Source organism: Squalius cephalus, assembly GCF_949319135.1.
Source record: "Squalius cephalus genome assembly, chromosome: 14".
NCBI lineage: Eukaryota > Metazoa > Chordata > Actinopteri > Cypriniformes > Leuciscidae > Squalius > Squalius cephalus.
In genome coordinates, this window is record NC_137135.1 from 4,107,315 (window position 1) to 4,133,494 (window position 26,180).

The 26,180-nt window shown below is 39.4% G+C and overlaps 1 protein-coding gene across 1 annotated transcript; it reads left to right on the forward strand.

The window, feature by feature from the left end:
- Positions 1 to 947: 947 nt before the first annotated feature.
- On the forward strand, positions 948 to 20,933 carry LOC307170859 (zinc-binding protein A33-like; the record flags this gene model as incomplete). The annotated part of the gene is made up of 6 exons (XM_079892172.1): positions 948 to 1,343; positions 9,519 to 9,614; positions 9,818 to 10,048; positions 10,166 to 10,188; positions 10,270 to 10,388; positions 20,389 to 20,933. The coding sequence occupies 6 exons, from the start codon at positions 948 to 950 to the stop codon at positions 20,931 to 20,933; spliced, it is 1,410 nt and encodes a 469-aa protein (XP_079748298.1).
- Positions 20,934 to 26,180: the final 5,247 nt, after the last annotated feature.

Here is a 26,180-nt window from a genome sequence, read left to right on the forward strand (position 1 = left end):
TTCTTCTTCTTTCTATAACATCATTAAAGTTGTGTGTGACTTATGCCACACTAGACCTTCTGTTGGCTCAGACCAGAAGGTGTCCAACACCGTGTCGCCGGTGTGTGTTCGTCCCTCCTCGGACACTGGACAGTGTACAGCACAATGAATGGCCAACTACTGAATTAAACTACTAAGTAAAACAAAATTAAGTGAGATTTTGCTTAAAACAAGCAAAATTATCTGTTCATGGGGTAAGAAAAATAATCTTGTTTCTGTTTGAATTAAGATTATTTTTCTTACCCCATGGACAGATAATTTATCTTATTTTAAGCAAAAAAAAAAAACTCACTTAATTTGATTTATTTCCCCAGAAAACAAGACATAATATTTTACTTATCTAGTAAATGCATCTTGATTTAAGAATTTTTTGATATTTGGACTGGAAACCAGACAAAAATACTAAGTAAGAAAAGCATTTTTTGCAGTGATCATAAACTCCTCCCTCTTACAACACATAGAAGCAGTAAATAAAACATGTATAAGCATTTTGAGATCATTTATAATTAATAGTTTTGTATTTTATTTTATTATTTTATTCAAAGTTTTACAGCATTATTTTTTCACATTTCAATGCAGGTCCATTTTGAATACATTTTACCTGAAGAAATCCTGACGTTCCTCTTTGTAAACCCAAAGTTGATCATAAACTCCTCCCTCTTACAACACTAACCAAGAAGAGACTGACTTGTTATTTCTCCTTTCTGTCACACCGACTTTGTCTCAACAAAAGCAATAAAGAATAAGCAATCAATGGAGAACAAAGAGAAAAACTTTACAGAAGGATTTTTGTGATGTTCATTTCTGAACAGACAGCAGATCTTTGATTCTCATTGTGATTCATTTGTTGAAAACTGTCGTTCAGAAAGTGAAAGTAAAGTTTAGTTTGTGAGACTCAAACAGTGAAAATGGCTTCAGCATCTGAAGATGATTATATTTGTCCTGTTTGCTGTGAAATCTTCAAGGTTCCTGTTTTTCTGTCCTGTAGTCACAGTATTTGTAAAGAGTGTCTACAACAGTTCTGGAAAACTAAGGAAACTCAGGAGTGTCCTGTCTGCAGGAGAAGATCCTCAAGAGAATATCCTCCAGTTAATCTCACATTAAAAAACTTGTGTGAGTCGTTCCTGAAGGAGAGAAACGAGAAACGTTCATCAGGATCTGAGGAGATCTGCAGTTTACACAGTGAGAAACTCAAACTCTTCTGTCTGGAGGACAAACAGCCTGTGTGTTTAGTGTGCAGAGACTCAGAGAAACACACCAATCACACATTCAGACCCATCAGTGAAGTGCTTTCATCTTACAAGGTAAGACAAATGTTTCTTGATTCACATGTAAAGAACAATAATTAGTCATAAACATAGATATCATCACATTCATGCATTACTATTTCAATGTCATTTTACTCAACTTTATATGACATTTACTGTGCTGTAAAAGTATTCGCCCATCCTGATTTCTAATGTTTTTGTGTCTCACACTAAATAGTGGAGCCTTTTTCATAGATATCATTATTTTGTAAATTGAGCGGACAACTTTAGTTTAATTTAGTTCCTACGATGTTGTTCTTGGCCCTTTGGTGACTTTGAGCCACTTCTGGGAAGGTTTTACTGTGCCGAGTTTTCTCCATTTGGATATAATGGCTCTCGCTGTGGTTCTTTGAGTCCAAGAGCCTTTGAAATAGCTTTGTAATCCATCACAGATGGATGTGTTTCAATCACCTTCTTCATCATTATTCCTGGAGTTTCTTTCACCTTTGTCAATAGTGTGTTACTGTTTAAGACCTTTTAACCAACTTCATGCTGTTGAAAAAGTCCTATTTAAGTGTTTATTTGATTGAACAGGACTGCAGTGATCAGGACTGGCTGTGTTTAGTCCAGCTGAACAACATTATAAATACAGTTTCAGAGATTTGAGGAATTAGTAACTATTAGGGGTGTAACGGTTCACAAAATTCACGGTTCGGTTCGATACGATACACTTGTGTCACGGTTCGGTACGGTTCGGTTCGGTACGTTTTCCATACAGCAACAATAAATAAATGCCAGAGAAATTTCCTTGAATTAATTTTTTTTATTATTATTTTATTTAATGAAACTAACATCATAAAGTATGATTTTTTTATGTATTTCTTTTGTTGCTTTTTTTTTACTGAGCAATTCTGGAGCTATACTTGACTCTTCTTATGAGCATATAAAGCAAAACAGCTCCTTGGACAAAATGAAATGTAATATTGTAGTAGTAGCCTAGTTATAAACAAAGGTTTATTTTAGTTCAGATTAACATTTGAGGGCAGCAATTGTATTCATAATGTCAAAATAAAACCGACGTAATGTTACTTGAAAGCATTATAGCCCACTATTCCTGACAAACTTCCATACCTTGCAGTTAGTGTTACTACAGTAAATCCACGGTGAATGTTGCTGATCTGACACCGGCCAGTTCATTCATGGCACGATGTTTCTTCCTGGTTTCCACGTCAGCGCTGTTTGATCCGTTAATAACAGAGAAATGTGCATGTTTCGCACTAGCTGTCGCAGCGATGTTATTACTTCAGTGCCGAATTCAAAAAGCATTTGAAATTCAAATGCTTTATTTACTGGTCTGGATCTCTTAGCGCTGTGTGGTGTTGCTTGATCAGGCTCGCGCATAGGGCTCGCGAGTCCCGCTTCACAGGTCAAAACTGATAAACGGTCCACACAAACACAATAAGAGTAGCTCAGTTTCGTTCCTTACATTGCATTTGCCAGTTGATGTTTTGGTCGTGCCAGCCTCTATGAGCGCGCTTGCCACCCGCGACGCGCCTTCATTTGAAATAACTATTTTTGTCGGCAGAAAAAATGGTCCAACGAACCGTTCGGTACGTAGTGCGTACCGAAAACCGAACCGAAAGCCTCGTACCGAACGGTTCGATACGAATACGCGTATCGTTACACCCCTAGTAACTATGGGGCCAAATACATTACCACGCAGGTCCAGTTAGTATTGGATAACTTTATTGCTTCGGTAAATAATAGTGATGGTGAAATGAAGCTTTGTGAAGCACCGGGGCTTTCCCCTTCGACTGTATTGTAAAATAGTTCATTACTCAAAGCTTTTCAACACGTTGCACACTAACGACATCTTGTGGTCAAAAGGTGGAAAAGCTGCTTTTCTGTCCCAGAAGACCTTTTTTTTTTTTTTTTTTATATAAATCACTTTGTGCTCTGTAAACCACAAAGCAATACAATTAATCCTCATAATTCATGTTAGTGTTGATGTAGTTCTTATACAATGTATGAACAAACAACTGTATGAATTAATTTATGAAAAAAAAAATTCACTTGTACAGAAACAATTCTTATGAATCTGCTTTGATCTACAGATGCAGCCTTATTCACATAAACTTTAGCCTCAGTCCTAATCCTACGAGTGCATAGGCAAGGCTCATATATAGTCAAAATAAAAGAAAATTGTGTGGAATGGTGAAGTGCTTGTGAACTGGGGAGCTGACATTTTATTTTGTGGGTAATTTAATAAATTTAAAGAAACTTGTTTAACAGTGTGAGGGCTAAGTCTATTTCTTTTTTATTTACTACTACCGAAGGGCATGACACTCGAAACCTGCTCAAGTTTATCTGCTACTTTATTTTTTATTGCCGACAAGTCACATTACATGTCTCCATTGGGAATTTGTACAAGCATGTGTTTTTTTTTTTTTTTTTTTTTTTCCAATAAACAAAGCATATGATTGAACAAATGAACGAAACAACAAGACAGCACGGGGCATTTTAAATGATATACATAAAGCGAAAAAGTACTAACAGGGATAGAAATAAGCATACTTGCAGGTAAAACCGCAGTCGAATTTAAACAAGACAAAAATAAAAAATAAACAGATACTAAAAAAAAAACAAGCTACACAGTGAAATAAATAATATTCCTGGTCAAGATAACAAAAGCTCTAGTCTGCTCCGTGCAATCAGCTGGTTAGTCATCCAAAGACTGAGCGGAGTTAACATAGGAAAGGAAGGGGCGCAGTGTTTGGTGAATAGGTCTGAGCGTTTTCTCAAGCTGTTTTAATTTACTCTAGGTGAAGGAAAGACAATAGGTCTTTTAGCCAGGAATTAGATGTAGGAGGTTTTGGGTCTTTCCAATGGAGTAAAATGCGTCTGCGGGCCACGAGGGAGGCAAAAGCAATAATGTCCAATTCTCCACGAGAGAAGCAACTACGGTCTGCAGGGACACCGAAAATAGAAATAGCTGGACTGGGAGTCAGAGGTCGATTAAGAGCTTTTGACAATGTGTCATAAAAAGTTGACCAAAATAAATCCAACATTTTTGTCAGGAAAAAAAAAAACAGCACCTGTCGCAAATGTCGCTTGTATTGAACATCTTTTTAAGCTTAACTTTAGAAAGGTGTAATCTGTGGACGACCTTAAATTGTATTAATGTTAGGCTAGCGCAAGGGGAAGTGGTGTTGACCCTTTCTAAGATCTCGTTCCACCATTCAGTTTCGAAGGAGGAACCCAGCTCTTTTTCCCAGGTACTTCTGACCGCTAAGGAGGATGAGGAAGATGTAATTAATCTCATAGCTGCTGAAATAAATTTATGGTCTGTAGGAAAGGACAAAATAATCTCAGTAAAGGAATCAGGTGGTAAATAGGGAAAGTTGGGTAAATTGTGGAGTGCGAAATTACGAGCCTGGAAATATCTAAATAAATGAGATTGGGGTAAGTCAAATGTAGTTTTCAGACTATTAAAAGAAGCAAAGGTCTTATCAATGAAAAGTTGTTTAAAGCAGAATATGCCCTTATCCCTCCACAGGGCAAAAGCTGAGTCAACTGATAAGGGAAAGAATAGGTGGTTGTCACATATAGGTATCAGCAGGGAGGTAGAATAGATTTTAAAATCACGCCTGAACTGCCTCCAAATTTTCACAGTGGATAGAACAACTGGATTAGATGTGTAGTTTGAAGGGTAAGAATTCAAAGGAGCACAAGTCAGAGTACCTAATGAGACAGAGTTACAAGACCGTGCTTCCATCTGACACCAACTGGTATTAGGGAAGTTGTACCATGTGTACATTTTTTGGATATTGGCTGACCAATAATAAGCCAATAAGTTTGGGAGTCTAAGACCTCCTTCCCTCCTTGGTCTTTGTAGAGTAGCTAAATTAGCCCTGGGGTTCTTTCCTGCCCAAATAAAAGATGAAAAATGCTGGTTAAGATCTTTGAAAAAAGTCTTTGGAAGGTACAGTGGTAGACACTGAAAGAGAAATAAGAATCTTGGGAGTACATTAATTTTTATTGTGTTCACTCTTCCTAAAAGGGACAAGGGGGGGGCATGCCAGCGCTTGAGGTCGGACTTGATTTGATTAACCAACTTTGAAATGTTATCTTTATAAATAGATGACAAATTATTTGAGATGTTAATACCTAAATAACGAAAACAGGAGGTGGTTCAAACGAAACGGTAACGCTTGGGTCGGGATTCTTTTTGCAGCTTCATTAAGAGGGAAACATTCACTCTTACCGATGTTCAACTTGTAGCCCGAAAAGGATCCGAATGTGTGCAAAAGTTCTAAGATCCCACTAATGCAGATGGTTGGATGTGAAATGTATAGCAACAAATAATCTGCATAAAGTGAGACCCTATGCTCCATTCCATTTCTGGTGATCCCAGTGAAAGACGAACAGCTTTTAAGGGCAAGGGCTCGATGGCGAGAGCAAATAACAATGGTGATAAGGGACATCCCTGCCTGCAGCCCCGTGTTAACGGAAATGGTTTGGACCGGGTAGAGTTGGTAATTACGCATGCTGTGGGATTATTGTATAACAACCGAATCCATGAAATGAATTTTTGACCGAGACCAAATCTACCGAGGACTGTGAATAAATACTCCCACTCTACCCGGTCAAAGGCCTTCTCTGCGTCCATTGAAATGACCATTTCTGCTGCTGTTTTGTTTGGCTCAGAGAGTGTTATGTTAAGTAGCCTACGAATATTTGAAGGGAGTTGCCTACCTCTTATGAAGCCAGTCTGATCATCAGAAATAATCTTAGAGAGGCAAGGATCTAAACGGTTGGCGAGAATCTTAGCAATAATTTCACATCGAAATTGAGCAGACTGATTGGTCTCCAGCTGTTGCACTCTTCTAAATTTTTATTGGGCTTGGGAAGTAATGAAATTGAGGCCTGGGTTGAAGATGGGGGGAGTGCTCCCTTCTCCAAAGAGTCATTGAACATATCTAACATCAAGGGGGCAAGTTGATCAGAGAATTTCTTTAAGAATTCAACAGGGAAGCCGTCAGGTCCCGGTGCCTTGCCGTTCTGCATTGATTTTAGGTAAACCAAAAGTTCATCTAGAGAGAGTGGGGCATCAAGGCGGTTTGTAGTGGTATTGTCTAATCCAGGGAAAACTAAGTTATCTAAAAAGTTGTACATGAAGGTTGTGTCAGATGGAGCTTCTGATTTGTAAAGAGTAGTATAAAACTGAGTAAATATTTCGTTAATTTCCTTTTCATCTGAGACCAAGGTGGAAGGGGTTTTACGAATTTGAATAATGGATCGAGAAGAGGCTTGGTGTTTCAGTTGCATGGCTAATAATTTGCTGATTCTGTCTCCATGCTCATAATATGTACTCTTTGTGCGTCTTAAAAGGGACTCTGCCTTATATGTAGAAAGTATATCAAATTCTGTTTGAAGCTTGAGCCTTTCAGTTCTAAGGTTGCCATTGGGAGTCATCGCGTGCAGTCTGTCAATACGTTGAATTGCCTCAAGCAACTCGCTCTGTCGTAGTTTTCTCTGCTTATTAATTCTGGCATTATAAGAGATTATCTCACCTCGTAATACAGCTTTTAAAGTTTCCCACAAGAGGGAGGGGGTGGTGGACTCGGATTTGTTGGTTTGAATAAAAAAAGATATTTTCTCTGTTACAAATTTGCCAGGCGTCTACACAGCCGATCTGATCCGTGAGAGAAATCAAGGCTTTTGCCATATTGGACAGGGATAAGTTCTTTGAATTGGATCTGTCAAGTGTGGGGTCAATTATTAAATTAAGGTCTCCTCCGAAAATTAAATGGTGTGAATCTAGGCTTGGTAGTTGTGAGAACAGAGTTGTCATAAAGCTTGGACAGTCCCAATTTGGAGCATAGACAGAGGCCAGGATAACAGGTGTGTTGAGCAGCATTCCCACGATTATAATATAACGGCCATTAGGGTCGGAGATAATTTGCTCAGGGGAGAACTGTAAGCGTTTGTGTAGAAGTATAGCAGTGCCTCTTGAACGGCTGTTAAAACCTGAGTTAAAAATTTGGCCAACCCAGGGCTTCCGCAGTCTGGTGTGGTCACTAATACGTAGGTGAGTTTCTTGGAGAAATATTACTTCAGACTTTAAGCTCTTTAGGTGTGAAAATACTCTTGCCCTCTTTATAGGACCACCTAGCCCCCTTACATTCCAGCTTGTAAACCTAATGGATCCAAGTCCCACCACTTGATCTGAGGTCGCCATCTATGATAAGACTGTATGGAAACACTCGGGATGACAGGTAAAAAAAAAAAAAAAATGTATCAACCGACTTTGTTGCATAGAACCAAGCAAAGATTGCTGTAAATATCCATAAAAATAATAAAATAATCAAGTACATGAGTAGGTAAATCGATATCAACGCTGCCCCGTGAGATTGAACTACAACAGAAGCCTGAACTAGCTTCAACTGCGTAAGACAAAAAAAAAAAAAAAAAAAAAGGAAACCTTTGGAACATAAATATCCTTAACCCATCCCACCACGCAGGAGAGTACGCAGGAGGTAACATCTCAGCGGATTCCTAGGCAGAGGGTGCTTCCCTTAAACATGTAACATATGTGCACCAGTAAAAGAAAAGGGAGGAATAAAAGAAGAGAGAAAAAAAATGATGATAATAATAGTAAAATAAAATAAAATAATTAAAACACCTTTTAAATTACTGTTCCTCTGACACAAAGTAAACATTCTAAGCCACCATAGTTATTTTCCAATGGTCCTTGCACCATGCAGTGAACCGGGCTGTCCGTCTGCAAGGTCCATATTATGTCACTTACTCTTAAAGTTCTGGTAGAAAAGTTCTGCGTCCTCCAGTCTGTCCGTTGATAGTGACCCGCAGCCGAGCCGGGTAGACCATACCGAAGCGTATGCCGTCAATGTAGAGCAGAGATTTCACTTTGTTGAACTTGGCCCGTTTCTTGGCGAGCGTGGCGCTAAAGTCCTCAAAGATCCTGATAGACTGGCCACGGAACGAGATGTCCCTGTTCTTCTTGGCCCACATAAGCACGCGCTCTTTATGAATATACTTGTGAAAACGGATGATAAAGGGACGGCAGCCTTCTGATGGTCTCGGGGTCAGGCCACGGTGTGTGCGTTCCAGCTCCAGGTCCTGTTGTGTGTCGCCGGTTAACTCTTTGAGCAGCTTGGACATAAACAGTCGAGCGTCACTCCCCTCCGCTCCTTCAGGAATACCGATAATGCGGAGATTCTTGCGTTTGGAGCGGGAAATTAAGTCTTCGACTGCCAATTGTAATGCTTCATTCGCCTGCATCGTGGACTCCAACTTCGATTTCAGTGAAGATACTTTGTTGTCCAGAGTGGATAGTCCGTCTGAATGGGCAGTGAGAGCAGTTTCCATTTCAGAAATGGTGTTGGCGTGGGCCGCTACCGCGTCAGTTATAGACTGAAGTGAGGCATTGATTGGAGCCAGCGCTGTGTGCAGAGAGTTGGTGAGTTCACCGGTTACACTTTTACGTAGTTTCTCTAATTCTCCGACTAGCATTTCGAGGGTTAGCTGCCCTGTGCTACCTGCTGTTGTAGAAGCGGCCCCGCTAGCTTCCTTGCTCGGCGTCGGCGAGTTGAAGTGCTGAGTAAGTTGAGGCTGGTTTTTACTGCGACCACCGTGGGATTTGCTCATTTTGTCGTCCAGGAATGAAAGATTAGGCTTTCGGCGGCTTTGGATAGCAAGGAGGCTTCAAAGGGTTTGGTGCAATCTAGAGAAAAGTTTTATGTATTCGGGAGGCAAACTTCACGCGTTCGTTCACAGCGCCGCCATCTTAGGACCCCCGGGTTCGCGGTATTTTTGAATCTGAATACGAAGCAGTCACGTGACTTTGTGTGGAAACGAAGCTTCGGACGTCACAGATCATGTGGTTATGGCAAAATGAATCAAGCTCCGATACACTGCTTCAATGTGTGAATTTTTGCTTTTTTGATACAAGCTTCGAAGCCACGGTGCCGAACGTCACATCACTAGTAAATAACATTGTCATTTACAAACTGTACTTTGTGTTCACTCAGGTTGCCTTTGTTTTATGGTAAGTTTTAATTTCTGAATCAATTTAGTATGAGATTTACACAAAAACAGAAGAAATCAGGGTGGGGGTTAATGCTTTTGCACAGAATTGTATGATCATATCACTGTATTTTCTTCTCTTCACTGTAATCTGGTGTTTAATGTATTTTTGTTCAATTCTAGGAGGAGCTCAATACAGCACTGAAGTCCTTACAACAGAAACTTCAACACAATGAAGAGAAGAAAGGAGAGTTTGAGAAAACAGCTCAACACATCAATGTGAGGAAACAGAATCAAGAGTCATTTTCATTACAGCTGGAGGATCACTTTATACCGTTATAAACTGATATATTTAATATAATGGATTCCAGTTGATTATTTCTGTAAATGACGAGCAGCTTCTGCTTCTGGATCCGTTATATGTCGGGTATTCGAGATTTGTGTTGATTGAGATGATTGAAGTGAATGTGATTTGATTTCAGTCTCAAGCTGAGCACACAGAGCGTCAGATTAAAGAAGAGTTTGAGAAGCTTCATCAGTTTCTCAGAGACGAAGAAGAAGCTACAATCACTGCACTGAGAGAGGAAGAGGAGCAGAAGAAGCAGAGGATGAAGGAGAAGCTGGAGGAGATGAACACACACATCTCAGCTCTTTCACACACAATCAGAGACATGGAGGAGATGATGAAAGACAATGACGTCTCGTTTCTAAAGGTGACAAATCAATCTGGCTTCATTCTTTGTGCATAAAACAACTTGTATAGAGAGACTCATTGACACTGAGAGTGTTTGATAAGATATTAAAATGTTTTCAAACTCTATATTTTCCAGAACTTTAAGGCCTCAATGGAAAGGTAAGTGAGCTGCTCGTATCTCTTCTCTCAGTGGATCTGAACTCAAATTCACTGCAGTTCTGACTCCTGAATGTTCCTCAGAGTCCAGATCTCACAGCCGGATCCACGGATGAGTTCTGGAGCTTTGATTCATGTGTCGCGTTATCTGGGTAACCTGCCGTTCAGAGTCTGGAAGAAGATGCTGGAAACTGTCCAACACAGTGAGTCTCAGCAGATTTGACACCAGTGCAGAAGATAGTTCACATATAAACACACACAACATCAACATTTGATAGAAATATATTTAACTAGATGTACCGCATGGCGGTACAAAATATGACCGCCGCTCAGGCCTGCACTGGCTTTCCACAAAAATAAATGACGTGGAGCAATTTGGCTGTATTGCATGTTTATGTATATACTAGGGGTGGAACGGTACACAGAAGTCACGGTTCGGTTCATACCTTGGTTCAGACATTACGGTTCGGTACGAGTTCGGTACAATGGAGGGAAAAGCAAAACAAAAATGCAGAAGGCAATTTCTTGTATTGTGCATGTCTCAGGCTGTACCACATAGTGTCATACAGTCTCTCCTCTGAGCTAGCTGCAACAGCCTGCCCTGAAGTGTGTAAAGTAAAATGTAAACAAAATAAGACAATCAGCTATAAAACTGAAAATAAAGCATCTCTTATTTATGTGCAGACGCACGAGCGCAAGGGTGCGCATGGCAAAATGTCGTCATTGCAGTGTGGGCAGTCGCGTGCGTTGGGTGCGCAAGGCCACATTTCGTGTGGCGGTGGGCAGTGCACGGCTTTTTAGCGCGCACGGCTCCGCATCCGAAGACGCACGACTTCGAGCCGAATCTGGCCGAGCATGTACATCTCACAGCACCGGCACCCAGTTCTTGCGTCTAAATTAGTTGCTTATGTCAGTGGCCAAAAGACTCTAAAATATATATTTAAACGTTGTAGCCGACTACGCCACCTAGAGTTGAAACTGAGACCCCAGGAACTCAATATTAAAACCAGGTTCTTTAACGGAGAAGGGAACAGTGGAAAACAACACCCAAAGATAGCAGTGGAAAAACTATTTCATTACAATAAAATTGTCTATAAGAAAGATGAATCAAGATGAAAGAACAGGCAGCAAGTCCGAGTCCAGATCTCCAATCCAGGCGACCGTCAAAGTTCAACTCAGTCTTTGCTAGACATCTATGTTACAGCCGACGTCCATTCACGCTCAGTCCCTCATAGAGGCCAGTATCAGCCCGATGCTGGAACACAGAAGAGGAAGAACTGCCAGCATACGACGCCCAAATCACATTACTTCATGTATAAACAATTTAGGAGTTTATTAAAAATAGAACTTCCTTAAAATATCGGCCGATTCAAAAGTCACTCCGGTAAAATTATGCAACGTAGGCTCGTTCTCATCCGTTAGGAGGCAATAATCTGGATTTAATAGACACCCCGCCAGTAGAAGTCAGAATATACTCACAGCATGACTGGACAGCAAGCCTGCTATCCAGTCCAATGTATTCACGGCAGAAGAACCACGTCAATCATCCACTCGTCTCCTCCGTACTCGCGGTAGTCTCTCGCATATGGTCATCAACCCGTCTCACGCGCTGCTACTCCGACAGTGCTCCGCGAACCACCGACTTTGTGATTACTCGTCTACAATGTGCTGCAATCTCGAAAAGCCATAAGCCATCCCAATGCAAGGGAAACACTCACTCTCTGATGCAAGCACAACGTGGTTTCTCCTTCTCTCGCTCTCGCTCTCGCTGTTGACTTCAGTAACGGATGCGCGATACTGCCACCATCAGTCTCAGTCACAGTTACGTTTTTATAGGGGAACATATTCACTGCTCCACCCCAAAGTCCATTACTGATTAGTTCATTGAATTATCACAAATAGAGGTGTGGCTATAGGAATACTGCCTGCAAAAACACAGCAATCAACAAAAGAAAACACAGCAATTCACACAAAAGAAAACAGCAATGAAATGTGATCATGCAATATAAAATACATTGTGCAACACCTTTACTCCACAACACTTACATTAACAAAATGAGCCTACAATAGCAGGCATAAGCCCTTTAAATAAAAATAAATGGCCATGTTTTATAAAAAGGTTCACAAAACTAAATAAAAATGTTTAGAAATTATGTAAGATAACGTTAATTTAGTTGTAGGTTACGTTCTCATATCCATTTTTTTTCTAATGTCACAAGGAATAATCTGGTTGCTTTACACGATTCTTTTATAGTGTGGGTTTGGTGTACTAAAGTGTTGTTGTACTAAAATAAACATTCACGAGTGTACCTTACTTCTCACCGCTGATTCCTGATGGTTTAGAGGACAATTACACCGAGTCGCACCCTGTCGTTCCAAAGAATAGTAGCCTACACCGGCGAGCGCTAAGTATAAATCGCCTTGTCCATTTTGGGAGGCGCGCGCGCGGTCAGCGGAAGCTCGCGCTGCCGAGGCGGGCGAAAGTATAAACAAACCTAGCTTAAGGTAGGGCTACAGATTAGGTGTCCCTTAAGAACCCGCGTATCTAACAGTAGTTCCGCATTACATTAATTAATTTGCACGCGAGTTTTATTTATTTTTATACCGTGTATTCTCAGTGTAAATTCATGCACCGAACCGTGACGCCCGTACCGATTCGGGCCGATACGAATACATGTACCGTTCCACCCCTAGTATAAACCTAAAAAAAGTAGTAGTATGTGCATGTCTGTCTGTGTGTGTGTTTGTGTATGTGTGTGTCTGTGTGTGTGTGTGTCTGTGCGTGTATGTGTGCGCGCGTGTGTGTGTGTGTGTCTGTGCATGTGGATTTGTATGGGTGTGTGTCTGTGCGTGTGGATGTCAGTGTCTGTGCATGCTTTCGTTTGTTTGTATTCCTGCATGTGTGTGTGTGACAGTATCATCCTGACCCAGGATGTCATGTTAATCATGTGTCCCTGGTATCGTTGACGAAAAATTCACGGGGGGCCCAGCGCGGGGGGGGGGGAGTGGCCCCCGGGGACCAAACGAAATTTTTCTGTAAAAGTCCAGTAGACCAACATACCATAAAAAAATTCTTTATCCTCGGTGCCACGGTTCAGGTAGTTATTTAGGAAAAACTGAATTTTTTGGGTTTGGGGGGGCCCAGCGCGGGGGGGGGAGTGGCCCCCGGGGACCAAACGAAATTTTTCCGTAAAAGTCTAGTGGGGCTACATGCCCACCAAATTTCATGTTCCCCGGTGTTTCGGTGTCCCTGGTATCGTTGATGAAAAATTCACGGGGGGGGGGGGGGCCAGCGCGGGGGGGAGTGGTCCCCGGGGACCAAACGAAATTTTTCCGTAAAAGTCTAGTAGACCAACATACCATAAAAATTTCTTCATCCTCGGTGCCACGGTTCAGGTAGTTATTTAGGAAAAACTGCATTTTTTGGGTTTGGGGGGGCCCAGCGCGGGGGGGGGGGGGGGGGCGGGGGGGGGGAGTGGCCCCCGGGGACCAAACTAAATTTTTCCATAAAAGTCTAGTGGGGCTACATGCCCACCAAATTTCATGTTCCCCGGTATCGTTGACGAAAAAATTCAGTAGATGACGAAAAAAAAAACAAAAAAAAACTTTGACAATCCTTATAATATGACCGCTTTCGCTAGCATAGCTAGCGGCGGTCATAATAAACACTATTGTATCCTAATACATAAACATAAACAATAAGGAATAGACTTTTCATTATGAGTTCGCTGTATGATCTGATGATTTTCTGAAATACAGTTCAGATTCACTTAGACATTTCAAGTGATTATTATGACCGCCGCTAGCTACGCTAGCGAAAGCGGTCATATAGGGATTGTCAAAGGTTTTTTTGGGTTTTTTTTCCGTCATCTACTGAATTTTTTCGTCAACGATACCAGGGACACCGAAACACCGGGGAACATGAAATTTGGTGGGCATGTAGCCCCACTAGACTTTTTTGGAAAAATTTCGTTTGGTCCCCGGGGGCCACTCCCCCCCCGCGCTGGGCCCCCCCAAACCCAAAAAATGCAGTTTTTCCTAAATAACTACCTGAACCGTGGCACCGAGGATGAAGAATTTTTTATGGTATGTTGGTCTACTAGACTTATTTTTTTTTTTTATATTTTATTTACAATTTTTTACATGTTATACAAATTAAAAAATACCAGAAAAACAAACAATACAACAATAATAAAAAAATAAAATAAAAAGATAAATAAATAAATAAGGGGGTTAGATAAACAAAACCAAGGTGACTTACTCATAGATGTATCATTACCGTGAGAACAATAATTATACACTATTCAGACTTGAGGAAATTCATGAAGGGCTGCCATACAGTTTGAAAATGGCGATGAGATTTGGACTCCAGGGAACGTATCCTCTCTAGTTGTATGACGTGAAACAATTCGCTTAGCCAAGCTTTAAATGATGGAGAGTCTGAAGATTTCCAGTTTACAAGTATTATTTTTTTTGCAAGAGTCATGCCCAACAATAAAGGTTGTTGCTGAGATTTTGGATGAGTATTCAATGTCTCAGAGGATCCAAGAATTGCGAGACCATGGTCTGGTTTAACCTCCTTTTGAAAAACTTTAAAAAAAAAAATCAAATATAGCAGTCCAAAAATTAAGCAGTTTGTGACAAAACCAAAACATGTGAGACAATGAGCCCTCCTCTGTTTTACATCTGTCGCACACTGGAGAAATGGAATTGTAGATTCTACTCAGTCTCGTTTTAGAATAATGCAGTCTATGGATTACTTTAAACTGAATCAATCTGTGTCTTACATTTATTGAGCAATCATGGATCCTACTAAGGCTGTCATTCCAGGTATCATCCGATACTTCCTCATCAAAATCCCTACTCCAGGCTTCTTTGATATGCTTGGTGTTCACAGGTAGTTGGAAAGAGTTAACATATCGTGAAACCAGATGCCTAGAGCTTGAATTAAACAAAAAAGTTTGCTCAAATGTACTAATCTCTGGTTTGTCAATAAATTGTGGAATAATTGTTTGAACATAATGTCTTACTTGTAAATATCGAAAGAAGTCAGACCTTGGAAGATTAAATACAGATTGCAATTGGTTAAAAGAAGCAAATTTACCATCTATATAAAGATCACCAATAGACATCAGACCTTTTCTTTTCCATTCAACAAAACCACTATCTAGCTGAGAGGGTTTAAACATATGATTGTTAGCAAAGGGTGTAAAAACGGAGACGTCAGGTAATTTAAGATGTTTCCTTATCTGGTTTAAAATATGAATTGAATTTTTAATTATTAAATTAGTACCAATTAGTTTTGATGAGGGAGAAACTTTTGAAAAAAGTAAAACTGGGAGACACGATATTGTAAAAGAAAATGTCTCTATCCTAAGCCATAAAGGATCAGCCGCAGAGAGAGTTTCATTAGGGATACCCTTCTGCCAGTAAGATAGAGCCCTGGCATTTGCTGCCCAATAGTAATATTTAAACACTGGGAGCCCTAGGCCTCCCAACTGCGTGGGTTTCTGTAAGTGCGCTTTTGCTATTCGAGGAGTTTTGTAAGCCCAAACAAACGGTATGATAACTGAATCTAAAAGCTTGAAAAAAGATATAGGTATATAAGTAGGGACGTTTTGAAAAAGGTAGAGGAACTGTGGTAAAGTGACCATTTTAATTGCATTAATTTTGCCAATCATAGAAAGCGGAAGGAGCCTCCATCTCTCAATATTATCTTTTAACTTGTCAATCTTAGCCAAAAAGTTTAATTTAAATATTTGTTTGGGGTTCTTTGGTACCACTATGCCAAAATATGTAAAGTGGTCTTCGACTGTTTTGAAAGGCAAAGAGTCAACCTGGCTGGAACTAGTGTTTTTAGCAAGTGACATGAACTCACTTTTGGACCAGTTGATAGTATACCCAGAGATTTTACCAAACGCATTAATATAATCAGGCAAATAGGGAACTGATTTGGCTGGATCAGAGAGATATATTAATAGGTCATCAGCATATAAACTAACCAAAGCTTCAACCTTTCCAATCTTTATTCCATTAATATGTGGGTGACTTCTGATCCCCACTGCTAGCGGTTCCAACGCAATATCAAAAAGAAGAGGAGAAAGGGGATCTCCTTGTCGGACTACTCGATGCAACTCAAAAGAGTTAGATTTGTTAGAGTTTGTCAGAATGGATGAACGAGGACATAAATATAGAATTTTTACCCACTTGACAAAACGACTCCCAGACCCAAAACGCTCAAGTGCTTTTAGCATGAATGGCCACTCTATTTGATCAAACGCCTTTTGGGCGTTTCATCAGTGAGATGATTGCTCCTGAGGCTTCCTTACCACGTTCCTTATAAAGAATATTAAGGAGGAGGCAAACGTTGCAAAAAGAGAAACGACCTGGTATAAACTCAGTTTGATCTGGGTGTATAATTGTTGAGATATGCTTTCCAAGTCTGTTAGCTAACACTTTTGTTATCACCTTCTGATCAAAGTTAAGTAGCGATATAGGTCTATAATTGGCCGGATCTGTGTCGTCTTTTCCTTTCTTTAGTAGAACACAAATATTGGCCTCATACAGTGAATTGGGGAGTTTGCCATTTTCATATGAGTCATTGATCATTCTTAAAAAGTAAGGGGCTAGTTTTAAAGAAAAGGTTTTATAAAATTCACATCCAAAGCCATCTGGACCTGGCACTTTACCCGATGGGAAAGACTTGATGGCTTCTAAAATGTTCGCTTCAGAAAATGCACGATCTAGATCTTCTTTTGCGGTTTGATCTAACTGGGGAAGGTTGAGATTATAAAAAAAAGAATCATAATCTTCCTTACTGACGTTGCAATTTGAGGTATAAAGATCAGAGTAAAAATCCCTAAAGGATTCATTAATTTCTTCTGGATTGGTTACAATCTCAGCTGTGTTTGACTTAATTTGATGGATTGCTTGCTTTGCTTGCTCACTCCTTAACTGTCTCGCTAATAAAGTTTCTGGCTTATTGCCTAATTCAAAATGCTTTTGTTTCAGTTTAAGAGACTCTCAAATCTTTTGCTCAAGATCGAATTATACTCATATTTCAAATTCAATATTTTATTATAATCTTCTTGTAATCCAGAGGTTCTATATGCTTGTTCTAAAGTCGTGAGTAAATTTTCAATTCTCAAAAGCCTGCTATTGATATTTCTCTTGCTAGCCGTTTCAAAAGCAATAATATGGCCCCTTATGACTGCCTTAAGGGTATCCCATAGAATTGAATCAGAGACTTGGCCATTGTCATTATTCATAAAGAAATCATTCAGTTTAGCATTAATGTAGCTTTCAAAAGCTGGGTCTTTAAGTAGGTAAGGGTTAAATCTCCAATGATAACTTTGTCGTGGCAAGACTTTATTAATCTGAAGAGAGATGGGGCTATGGTCTGATATCAACATATTATGGTACTTTGTACTAGTTATTCTGTTTACCAGTTCAGAAGTAACCAAAAAACTATCAATTCTAGTATAAGACGTATGAACGTGCGAGTAAAATGAGTACTCCCGTTCTGTTGGGTGTTGTAACCTCCAAATATCTACCATATTCCTTTCTTCAATTAATCTGTTTAGGATCTGTACTGAGGTTATACTGGGAGGTGGCTTTGAGGATGAACGGTCTAAAAGTGGATCTAAATAGCAATTAAAGTCACCGCCAATAATTACATTTTTACACCCAGATGGTATTAAATCAAAAACCTTTTTAAAAAATTGAGGGTCATCAATATTCGGACCATATATATTTAACATTGTGATTTGCAAAGAACTAAGTTGTCCTGAAATCATGACATATCTGCCATGAGTATCAGTAGTCATTGAATCAAGCTGAAATGAAATACCTTTGCGAAATAAAATTGCTACCCCCCTGGCCTTACTGTTGAAAGTAGCCTGATACACCTGTGATATCCAATTTGCCCTAAGCTTATGTTCTTGTCCCACGGCTATGTGCGTTTCCTGTAAAAATAAGATGTCCGCTTTTAAGGACTTGAGATGGGTAAACACTTTGCCTCTTTTAATGGGGTGCCCAAGCCCTTTAACATTCCAAGATGTCAAAGTTAAAGTAAGATTTCCTCTATTCGTTGTATCGTTCCCTTTCATTTAAATGTAAAACAACAGTAACAATCCCCCTCCAAGAAAAAAAAAAAAAACACCAGCAAAAAAACAAGAAAAAAAAAAAAAAAAAAACTTGAGCCTCGAACTTTCATCCCAGCCCACCCCAATGCCTCAAATGACTTCCCCAAACGAAGCATTATGGCTCCCCCTAGTGACTAGAACACGCTATACTTGTAACAAAGTATTACAATTATACTAATACAAACACCCAAGCTAAGTGAAACTATCGTAAAAAGAAAGAAATGTAGGACCAAAAAAATAAATAAATACAACTGCTCCACAACCAAAACTTATCTAAAAAAAATAAAGAATTGTGCACTTACAGTCTCTATCCACACTCCATAGCACTACACATCAAAATTTATTCATGATCCGTCCCAGCGACTTGCCTCAGTTCTTTGTCTATGTATAGCTTTGCGTCCGTGGGAGATGTAAACAATTCAGTATTTCCATTGTAGGTGATGCAAAGCTTAGCGGGGAAGCGCAGAGTGTGACGCACATTAAGCTCCCTTAAACTTTGCATTGCCTCGCTGAAGCTCCGACGTTGTTCCATTACCTCAGCCGTGTAATCCTGAAAAAACAGCACTTTACGACCTTGGTATTCAAGCTGACGACCCTGACGAAGGCGCAGGATGCGCTCTTTGTCCTGAAAATAGTGAATTCGTGCGATTATTGCACGCGATTTGGCTCCTTCCGGAGGCTTTGGCTGAGGTACTCGGTGAGCACGGTCAATGATTGGAGGATCGGAAAAGTCTTCAAAGAGTTGCTTGATCAGCTCCGCAACGAACTCAGTTGGTCTTCCCTTTTCAGCACCTTCTGGGATACCAACAATTCTGATATTGTTACGGCGCGATCGGCCCTCGAGATCATTAAGCTTAGACTTAAGCATCTTGTTCTCCTTACTTAAGTTACCCAGAGAGGCTTCCAGAGAGACGATACGAGCTTCATGATCACTGGCCTGCTCTTTTACCATCTTGACTCTCTCACTTTACTCTCGTTGTGCCGTCTGTATGGTTTGAAGAGTAGCCTCTAGTTTATCGAATCTCTCATCGAAGGCACTGATGATCTTTTCCGAAATCTTCTCCATCATCCGTGACATGTCTTTTTCTTCCAGCGCGAGGCCTGCCGTTTGGTCAGTCGTCGCCATTTTTTCAGAAACATCAGGCTGCGTCTGAGAAGGTTTAATGCCCTGGGGCTGCTTTTTTGACGGCATCGACCAAGTTTAAGATTAAGCTGTAGTGCTATGATTATCAAGTTAAGCTTTTAACCCATTTAAATGTAGATTAGAGACGTTTAGATCACGATTTTATCGACTTGGCTGTGGAGGAGATGGCAAACACGTCTACCTCCTACGATGCTCTATAGCGCCCCCCGGTCTACTAGACTTTTACGGAAAAATTTCGTTTGGTCCCCGGGGGCCACCGCCCCAACGAAATGTGGCCTTGCGCACCCAACGCACGCGACTGCCCACACTGCAATGACGACATTTTGCCATGCGCACCCTTGCGCTTGTGCGTCTGCACTTAGATAAGAGATGCTTTATTTTCAGTTTTATAGCTGATTGTCTTATTTTGTTTACATCTTACTTTACACACTTCAGGGCAGGCTGTTGCAGCTAGCTCAGGGGAGAGACTGTATGACACTATGTGGTACAGCCTGAGACATGCACAATACAAGAAATTGCCTTCTGCATTTTTGTTTTGCTTTTCCCTCCATTGTACCGAACTCGTACCGAACCGTAATGTCTGAACCAAGGTATGAACCGAACCGTGACTTCTGTGTACCGTTCCACCCCTAGTATATACATAAACATGCAATACAGCCAAATTGCTCCACGTCATTTATTTTTGTGGAAAGCCAGTGCAGGCCTGAGCGGCGGTCATATTTTGTACCGCCATGCGGTACATCTAGTTGAATACTGATATTAAACCTGAAGCCTCAATCCATTCTGACAGTAACTGAGAGACCATTGTTATGATAGCATGACTTATGATCTCTTTCAACAAAAGAAAAATGTTTTACATTTATATTTCTAACACATCATATTTCATCCTGTAATCTGATGTTATTCTCTTTGCAGCTCCGTTGACTTTGGATCCAAACACAGCAGATTCTCGTCTCACACTCTCTGCTGATCTGACCAGTGTGTCGTTCAGTGATGGAGATAAAACACTTCCTGATAATCCAGAGAGGTTTGACAGTTATCCATGTGTCCTGGGATCTGAGGGCTTTAACTCAGGAACACACTGCTGGGATGTGGAGGTTGGAGACAATACAAGCTGGGTTCTTGGAATAACAACAGCATCAAACCAAAGGAAGGGACTGGATTTCTTTAACTCTAATGTCTGGTGTGTGTGGTACTGGAACAGAGAATACAGCTCACAATCCCCAGAGCAACGCAACACTGTCTTAACTGTTAAGCAGAAGCTTCAGCGTGTGAGAGTTCAGCTGGACTATGACAGAGGAACAGTGTCATTCTCTGAGCCTGTAACTAAAGACTGTCTGTGCAGATTCAGGACATCCTTCACAGAGACTGTCTTTCCATACTTATATAATCACTGCACAACTTCTGCTCTGAGGATCTTACCAGTTAAACTGTTTATTACAGCAGAAAATCACAGTTAAATCTGATTCTGCTTTTAGATTAATATAGTTTTGTAAATTATGCTTCAAAAATAACACTGTAATCAAAGGATCTCATTGATCAATCACACTTCCATGTAAAGTTTAGAACCAAATTAACCCTTGTGTTTCCTTAAGGACAAGTGTGTATTTTTATTTGAATTTTTTCTTTCCTTTCCACATTGTACACAAAATATTTACACTCAGGACTTTAAGGACAAAAACATTGAAACCCATTAAAACTGCCAATTTGTTTTTATGCCAGGGCCATTTAACTATAAAATGATGCAGTCTTTGTTAATAGACGTTTGTTCTGTTGGCCTTTCTTTTAATATATATATATATATATATATATATATATATATATATATATATATACAGTACAGGCCAAAAGTTTGGACACATTACTATTTTTAATGTTTTTGAAAGAAGTTTCTTCTGCTCATCAAGCCTGCATTTATTTTATCAAAAAAATACAGAAAAAAATGTAATATTGTGATATATTATTACAATTTAAAATAATTGGTTTTCAATTTATTATACTTTAAATTATCATTTATTTCGGTGATGCAAAGCTGAATTTTCAGGATCATTACTCCAGTCTTCAGTGTCACATGTGACATCCAGTCTATCACATGATCCTTTAGAAATCATTCTAATGTTCTGATATATTATGAGTGTTGGAAACAGTTCTGCTGCCTAATATATTTGATGAATAAAAGTTTAAAAAGAACTGCATTTATTCAAAATATAAAAATTTTTTTTTAATATAAATCTTCTTTATTATCACTTTTTATCAATTTAACACATCCTTGCTGAATAAAATTATTGATTTATTTAAAAAAAAAAATAAAGAAAAAAATTACTGACCCCAAATGACTGACCAGTAGTGTATATTGTTGTTATAAAAGATTTCTATCTTGAAAACATTTGCTTCTTTTTTTCTCTTTTCTTTTTTCTTTTTCTTTTTTTTTATTCATCAAAGTATCCTAAAAAAGTATCACAGGTTATGAAAAAATATTAAGCAGCAGAACTGTTTCCAACTTTGATAATGAATCATCATATTAGAATGATTTCTAAAGGATCATTTGATAGACTGGAGTAATGATCCTGAAAATTCAGCTTTGCATCACAGAAATAAACGATAATTTAAAGTATAATAATTTGAAATCCAATTATTTTAAATTGTAATAATATATCACAATATTTTTTTTTTCTGTATTTTTGATCAAATAAATGTAGGCTTGATGAGCAGAAGAAACTTCTTTCAAAAACATTGAAAATAGTAATGTGTCCAAACTTTTGGCCTGTACTATATATATATATATATATATATATATATATATATATATATATATATATATATATATATATATAATTTTTTTTTTTTTTTTTTTTTTTTAACAAGATGGTGCCGCTTTCTCAGGTTTGGCCTATTGTCACGATTTGATCATGTCTTAGTCACATTTCATGTCTGTCATGTGATCCCCTGTTCAAAGTCATGTGATCCTGCCATGTGTTCCCTTGTCTGATGTGTCATGATGTTATTGGTTCATTGTTCACAAGTGTCCCTTGTTTAGTCATTAGTCTTGTGTATTTAAGCCCTCATGTTTGCCCTGTGTCTTTGTTTAGTATTGTTTTGGGTAACTGCTGTTTGTTCTTGTTTCGAGTTTTCATGCCTTTGTTTTATGTTTGATCACGTTGGTGTTAAAGTTGCACTTGGGTTCTCTACATCTTGCCTCCTTACGTTACACCTATAATGCAAATACTCACTGTTTTTCCTGTTTTCTGCTTCTGCATATTAGAGTCAGTTGGATAAATTATTGTGTAATAATTGTGTTTGTGTTGCTGTGAGGATGGTTTATATGTACTAAATTTTTTTATCTGTGCATGTAATAGTTGATAAAGAAAAATTATTGTATTGTAAATTTCAAATTAATTAAATCCCAAAGTAATTATTAATGTTGTCGTGCCGTTGGTATTATTAATGCACATGGAAACGCGGGTGGAATAAGCCACGACAAGGAGAGTCTTTTCACAAGTTTTACTTCAAGTTCTTCGGACACAGACGTAAGTTACAGCACACTCACCAACAGTGTTACATTCATGAACACAGACTTATCGGTCTGTATAGGTTGCTGTAGGTTGCTGTAGCTGATAAGCGCTCTTGCTCCGGCACTGGACAGCAGTTTTTCCGACGTGCGATGAGCATGCGAGCGATAACAACAACTAACGTTACCCACGTAACTTCATGCTCTATACTTAGGAGTGCGTATCTGAACATCCAATGAGCTACAAGAACACAGTAGGCAGTTAAGGGACTTAAAGGGTCAGGTTACAACACTATCCCCCCTCTTTTAGCAGTACTGAGTCCCTTCAGTACAAATAACCCAAAAACAGGAACCAAAATAGTAACTAAAAAATTGTACATGTAATAATGAACAGTAAGTACCTTTAGCCTGGAAAAGTCCTCAAAGGCATTAACTCTGAAATAACAGTCCATAAGTGCTTGCACTTAACTGATGTCTGGAACAGTCATTCTCTTCTCTCTTAATCATTGTATCTTGCAGGCTTACGAATTTCTCTTCCTTTGTTTGTCCTCTTGATTGTTTCTTCTTGTCCTCGGTCTAACATAAACCCAAGTTCTCTTTCTTTTCTTCTTCTTCGGCGAGCTGCTGGCTGACGTTTTCTTCCTTTGTCCAGGCTTTTCTTGGGCTCCAAGTCAGACGATACTGAATCTGTTTCACTACTGTCCTGGGTTGCGAGCTGTTCAGGTTCAAGCTGAGGTTCTTGAATGATAGGATTATCCGGGGTGCCATTGCTCTTTTGCAGAATCTGACTCCTTTGGCGCTTAACCCATGCTGGAATCACCTCACAGTCATAAGTTTTGAGATGATCATGATGCATGATTCTCTTGTGTCGTAACCCCTGAACCTCATAAAGTACAGGGCCATGACAGGCAGATATCACAACGGGCCCTTTCCAAGGTGCTTGGAGTTTTGGACTCTGTCCCTTCTTTTTGGTGCTGTCCCTAATATACACAAGATCTCCCACACTATACAGTGCGTGCAGAATTATTAGGCACGTTGATTTTCTGATCATATTTTATTTCCAGGAACATTTTGCCAATTCCAAACCATATTAATCTTAATAACTACTATTAATTTTGTATTTAATCATTTATAAGTGACATATAATTGTTCATGAAGGCTGGAAATTAAAAATGTCTTATTTTCAGGTGTGCAGAATTATTAGGCAAGTTTTCTATTACAGATAAAATAAGCCAAAAAAGAGATTAAACAAAGATTGAAAAGTCAAAAATTATTAAATGCCCATGAGAAGGATACAATACTAATGTAATACTAAAGATTGCAGTTAAGGCATGACCATTGGACAGTGAAATGCTCATTGGGTCAGCAGGGTCAGACAAAAACAGGTAGAGAAGAAAAGACACATATTAACTGCAAAATAATGAAGAATTATGGTGAAGAATTAAGTGTGAAACCATCAGGAACCCTTTAGTCTTCAGCACCACCATTTTCCAGAACTGCAACCTACCTGGAGTCTCCAGAAGAGCAAGGTGTCAGAGACTTGGGTTAGGTAAAGAATCCTAAAAAATGACCCCCTCTTAATAAGAATCACAAGCTGAAATGTTGTGAAATACATGAAGACTGTTTTTTTTATAGGCTTTATAGACAGACAGATTGAGAGTGACTCTTGAAGGACCAGCACCATAGCCTCTTCTACCACTATTTGAAGAATTCATCTTCTAGAATACGTTTTAATAAGTTTTGGGAGTTTATTTTTAGTCCATCGCCTACCCTGAAGTCCGTTTTGCAGAGATGGACTAAAAATGAACTCCCAAAACTTATTAAAACGTATTCTAGAAGATGAATTCTTCAAATAGTGGTAGAAGAGGCTATGGTGCTGGTCCTTCAAAAGTCACTCTCAATCTGTCTGTCTATAAAGCCTATAAAAAAAACAGTCTTCATGTATTTCACAACATTTCAGATTGTGATTCTTATTAAGAGGGGGTCATTTTTTAGGATTCTTTACCTAACCCAAGTCTCTGAGCCCCTGACACCTTGCTCTTCTGGAGACTCCAGGTAGGTTGCAGTTCTGGAAAATGGTGGTGCTGAAGACTAAAGGGTTCCTGATGGTTTCACACTTAATTCTTCACCATAATTCTTCATTATTTTGCAGTTAATATGTGTCTTTTCTTCTCTACCTGTTTTTGTCTGACCCTGCTGACCCAATGAGCATTTCACTGTCCAATGGTCATGCCTTAACTGCAATCTTTAGTATTACATTAGTATTGTATCCTTCTCATGGGCATTTAATAATTTTTGACTTTTCAGTCTTTGTTTAATCTCTTTTTTGGCTTATTTTATCTGTAATAGAAAACTTGCCTAATAATTCTGCACACCTGAAAATAAGACATGTTTAATTTCCAGCCTTCATGAACAATTATATGTCACTTATAAATGATTAAATACAAAATTAATAGTAGTTATTAAGATTAATATGGTTTGGAATTGGCAAAATGTTCCTGGAAATAAAATATGATCAGAAAATCAACGTGCCTAATAATTCTGCACGCACTGTACATCCTCTCTTGAGCCCTGAGATCATACGTCTTCTTTTGATGTTGTTGAGCTGTTCGAAGGTGCTCTCTGGCAGTGTTGTGTGCTTCTCTTAAGCCTTTTTCCAAGTTGTACAGGAAGTCTGGAACTCCCAAACTATCTGACCTCTGCTCTGCTATGCCAGACCACAGATCTTGAGGTTGGTAGACTTCCCTTCCGAGCATGAGCCTATTTGGTGTGAATCCAGTAACTGCATGCTGGGAGCTACGATACGCTGATGTAAGGAGGGGAAGATGCTCATCCCAGTTTTTCTGATTCTGGTTCACATAGCAGCGAATAATCTGCAAGAGTGTACGGTTGAACCGTTCAACGTGCCCATTTGAGGCAGGGTGGTAAGGGGTTGTCCTTGTTTTTGTGATCTGCAAAAGACTACAAACATTCTTGAATAGTGAACTTTCGAAGTTGCGACCCTGGTCTGTGTGCAGTTCAAGCGGTGCACCAAACCTGGAAATGAACTCGTAAACTAGTGTCCTAGATGTAGTTTCTGCCCCTTGGTCTGGAACCGGAAATGCTTCCACCCATCGAGTGAATTGATCAATGATGATGAGAACATACTTGTTACCAGAACTGGACACAGGAAATGGACCCAGTATATCGAGATGGATCC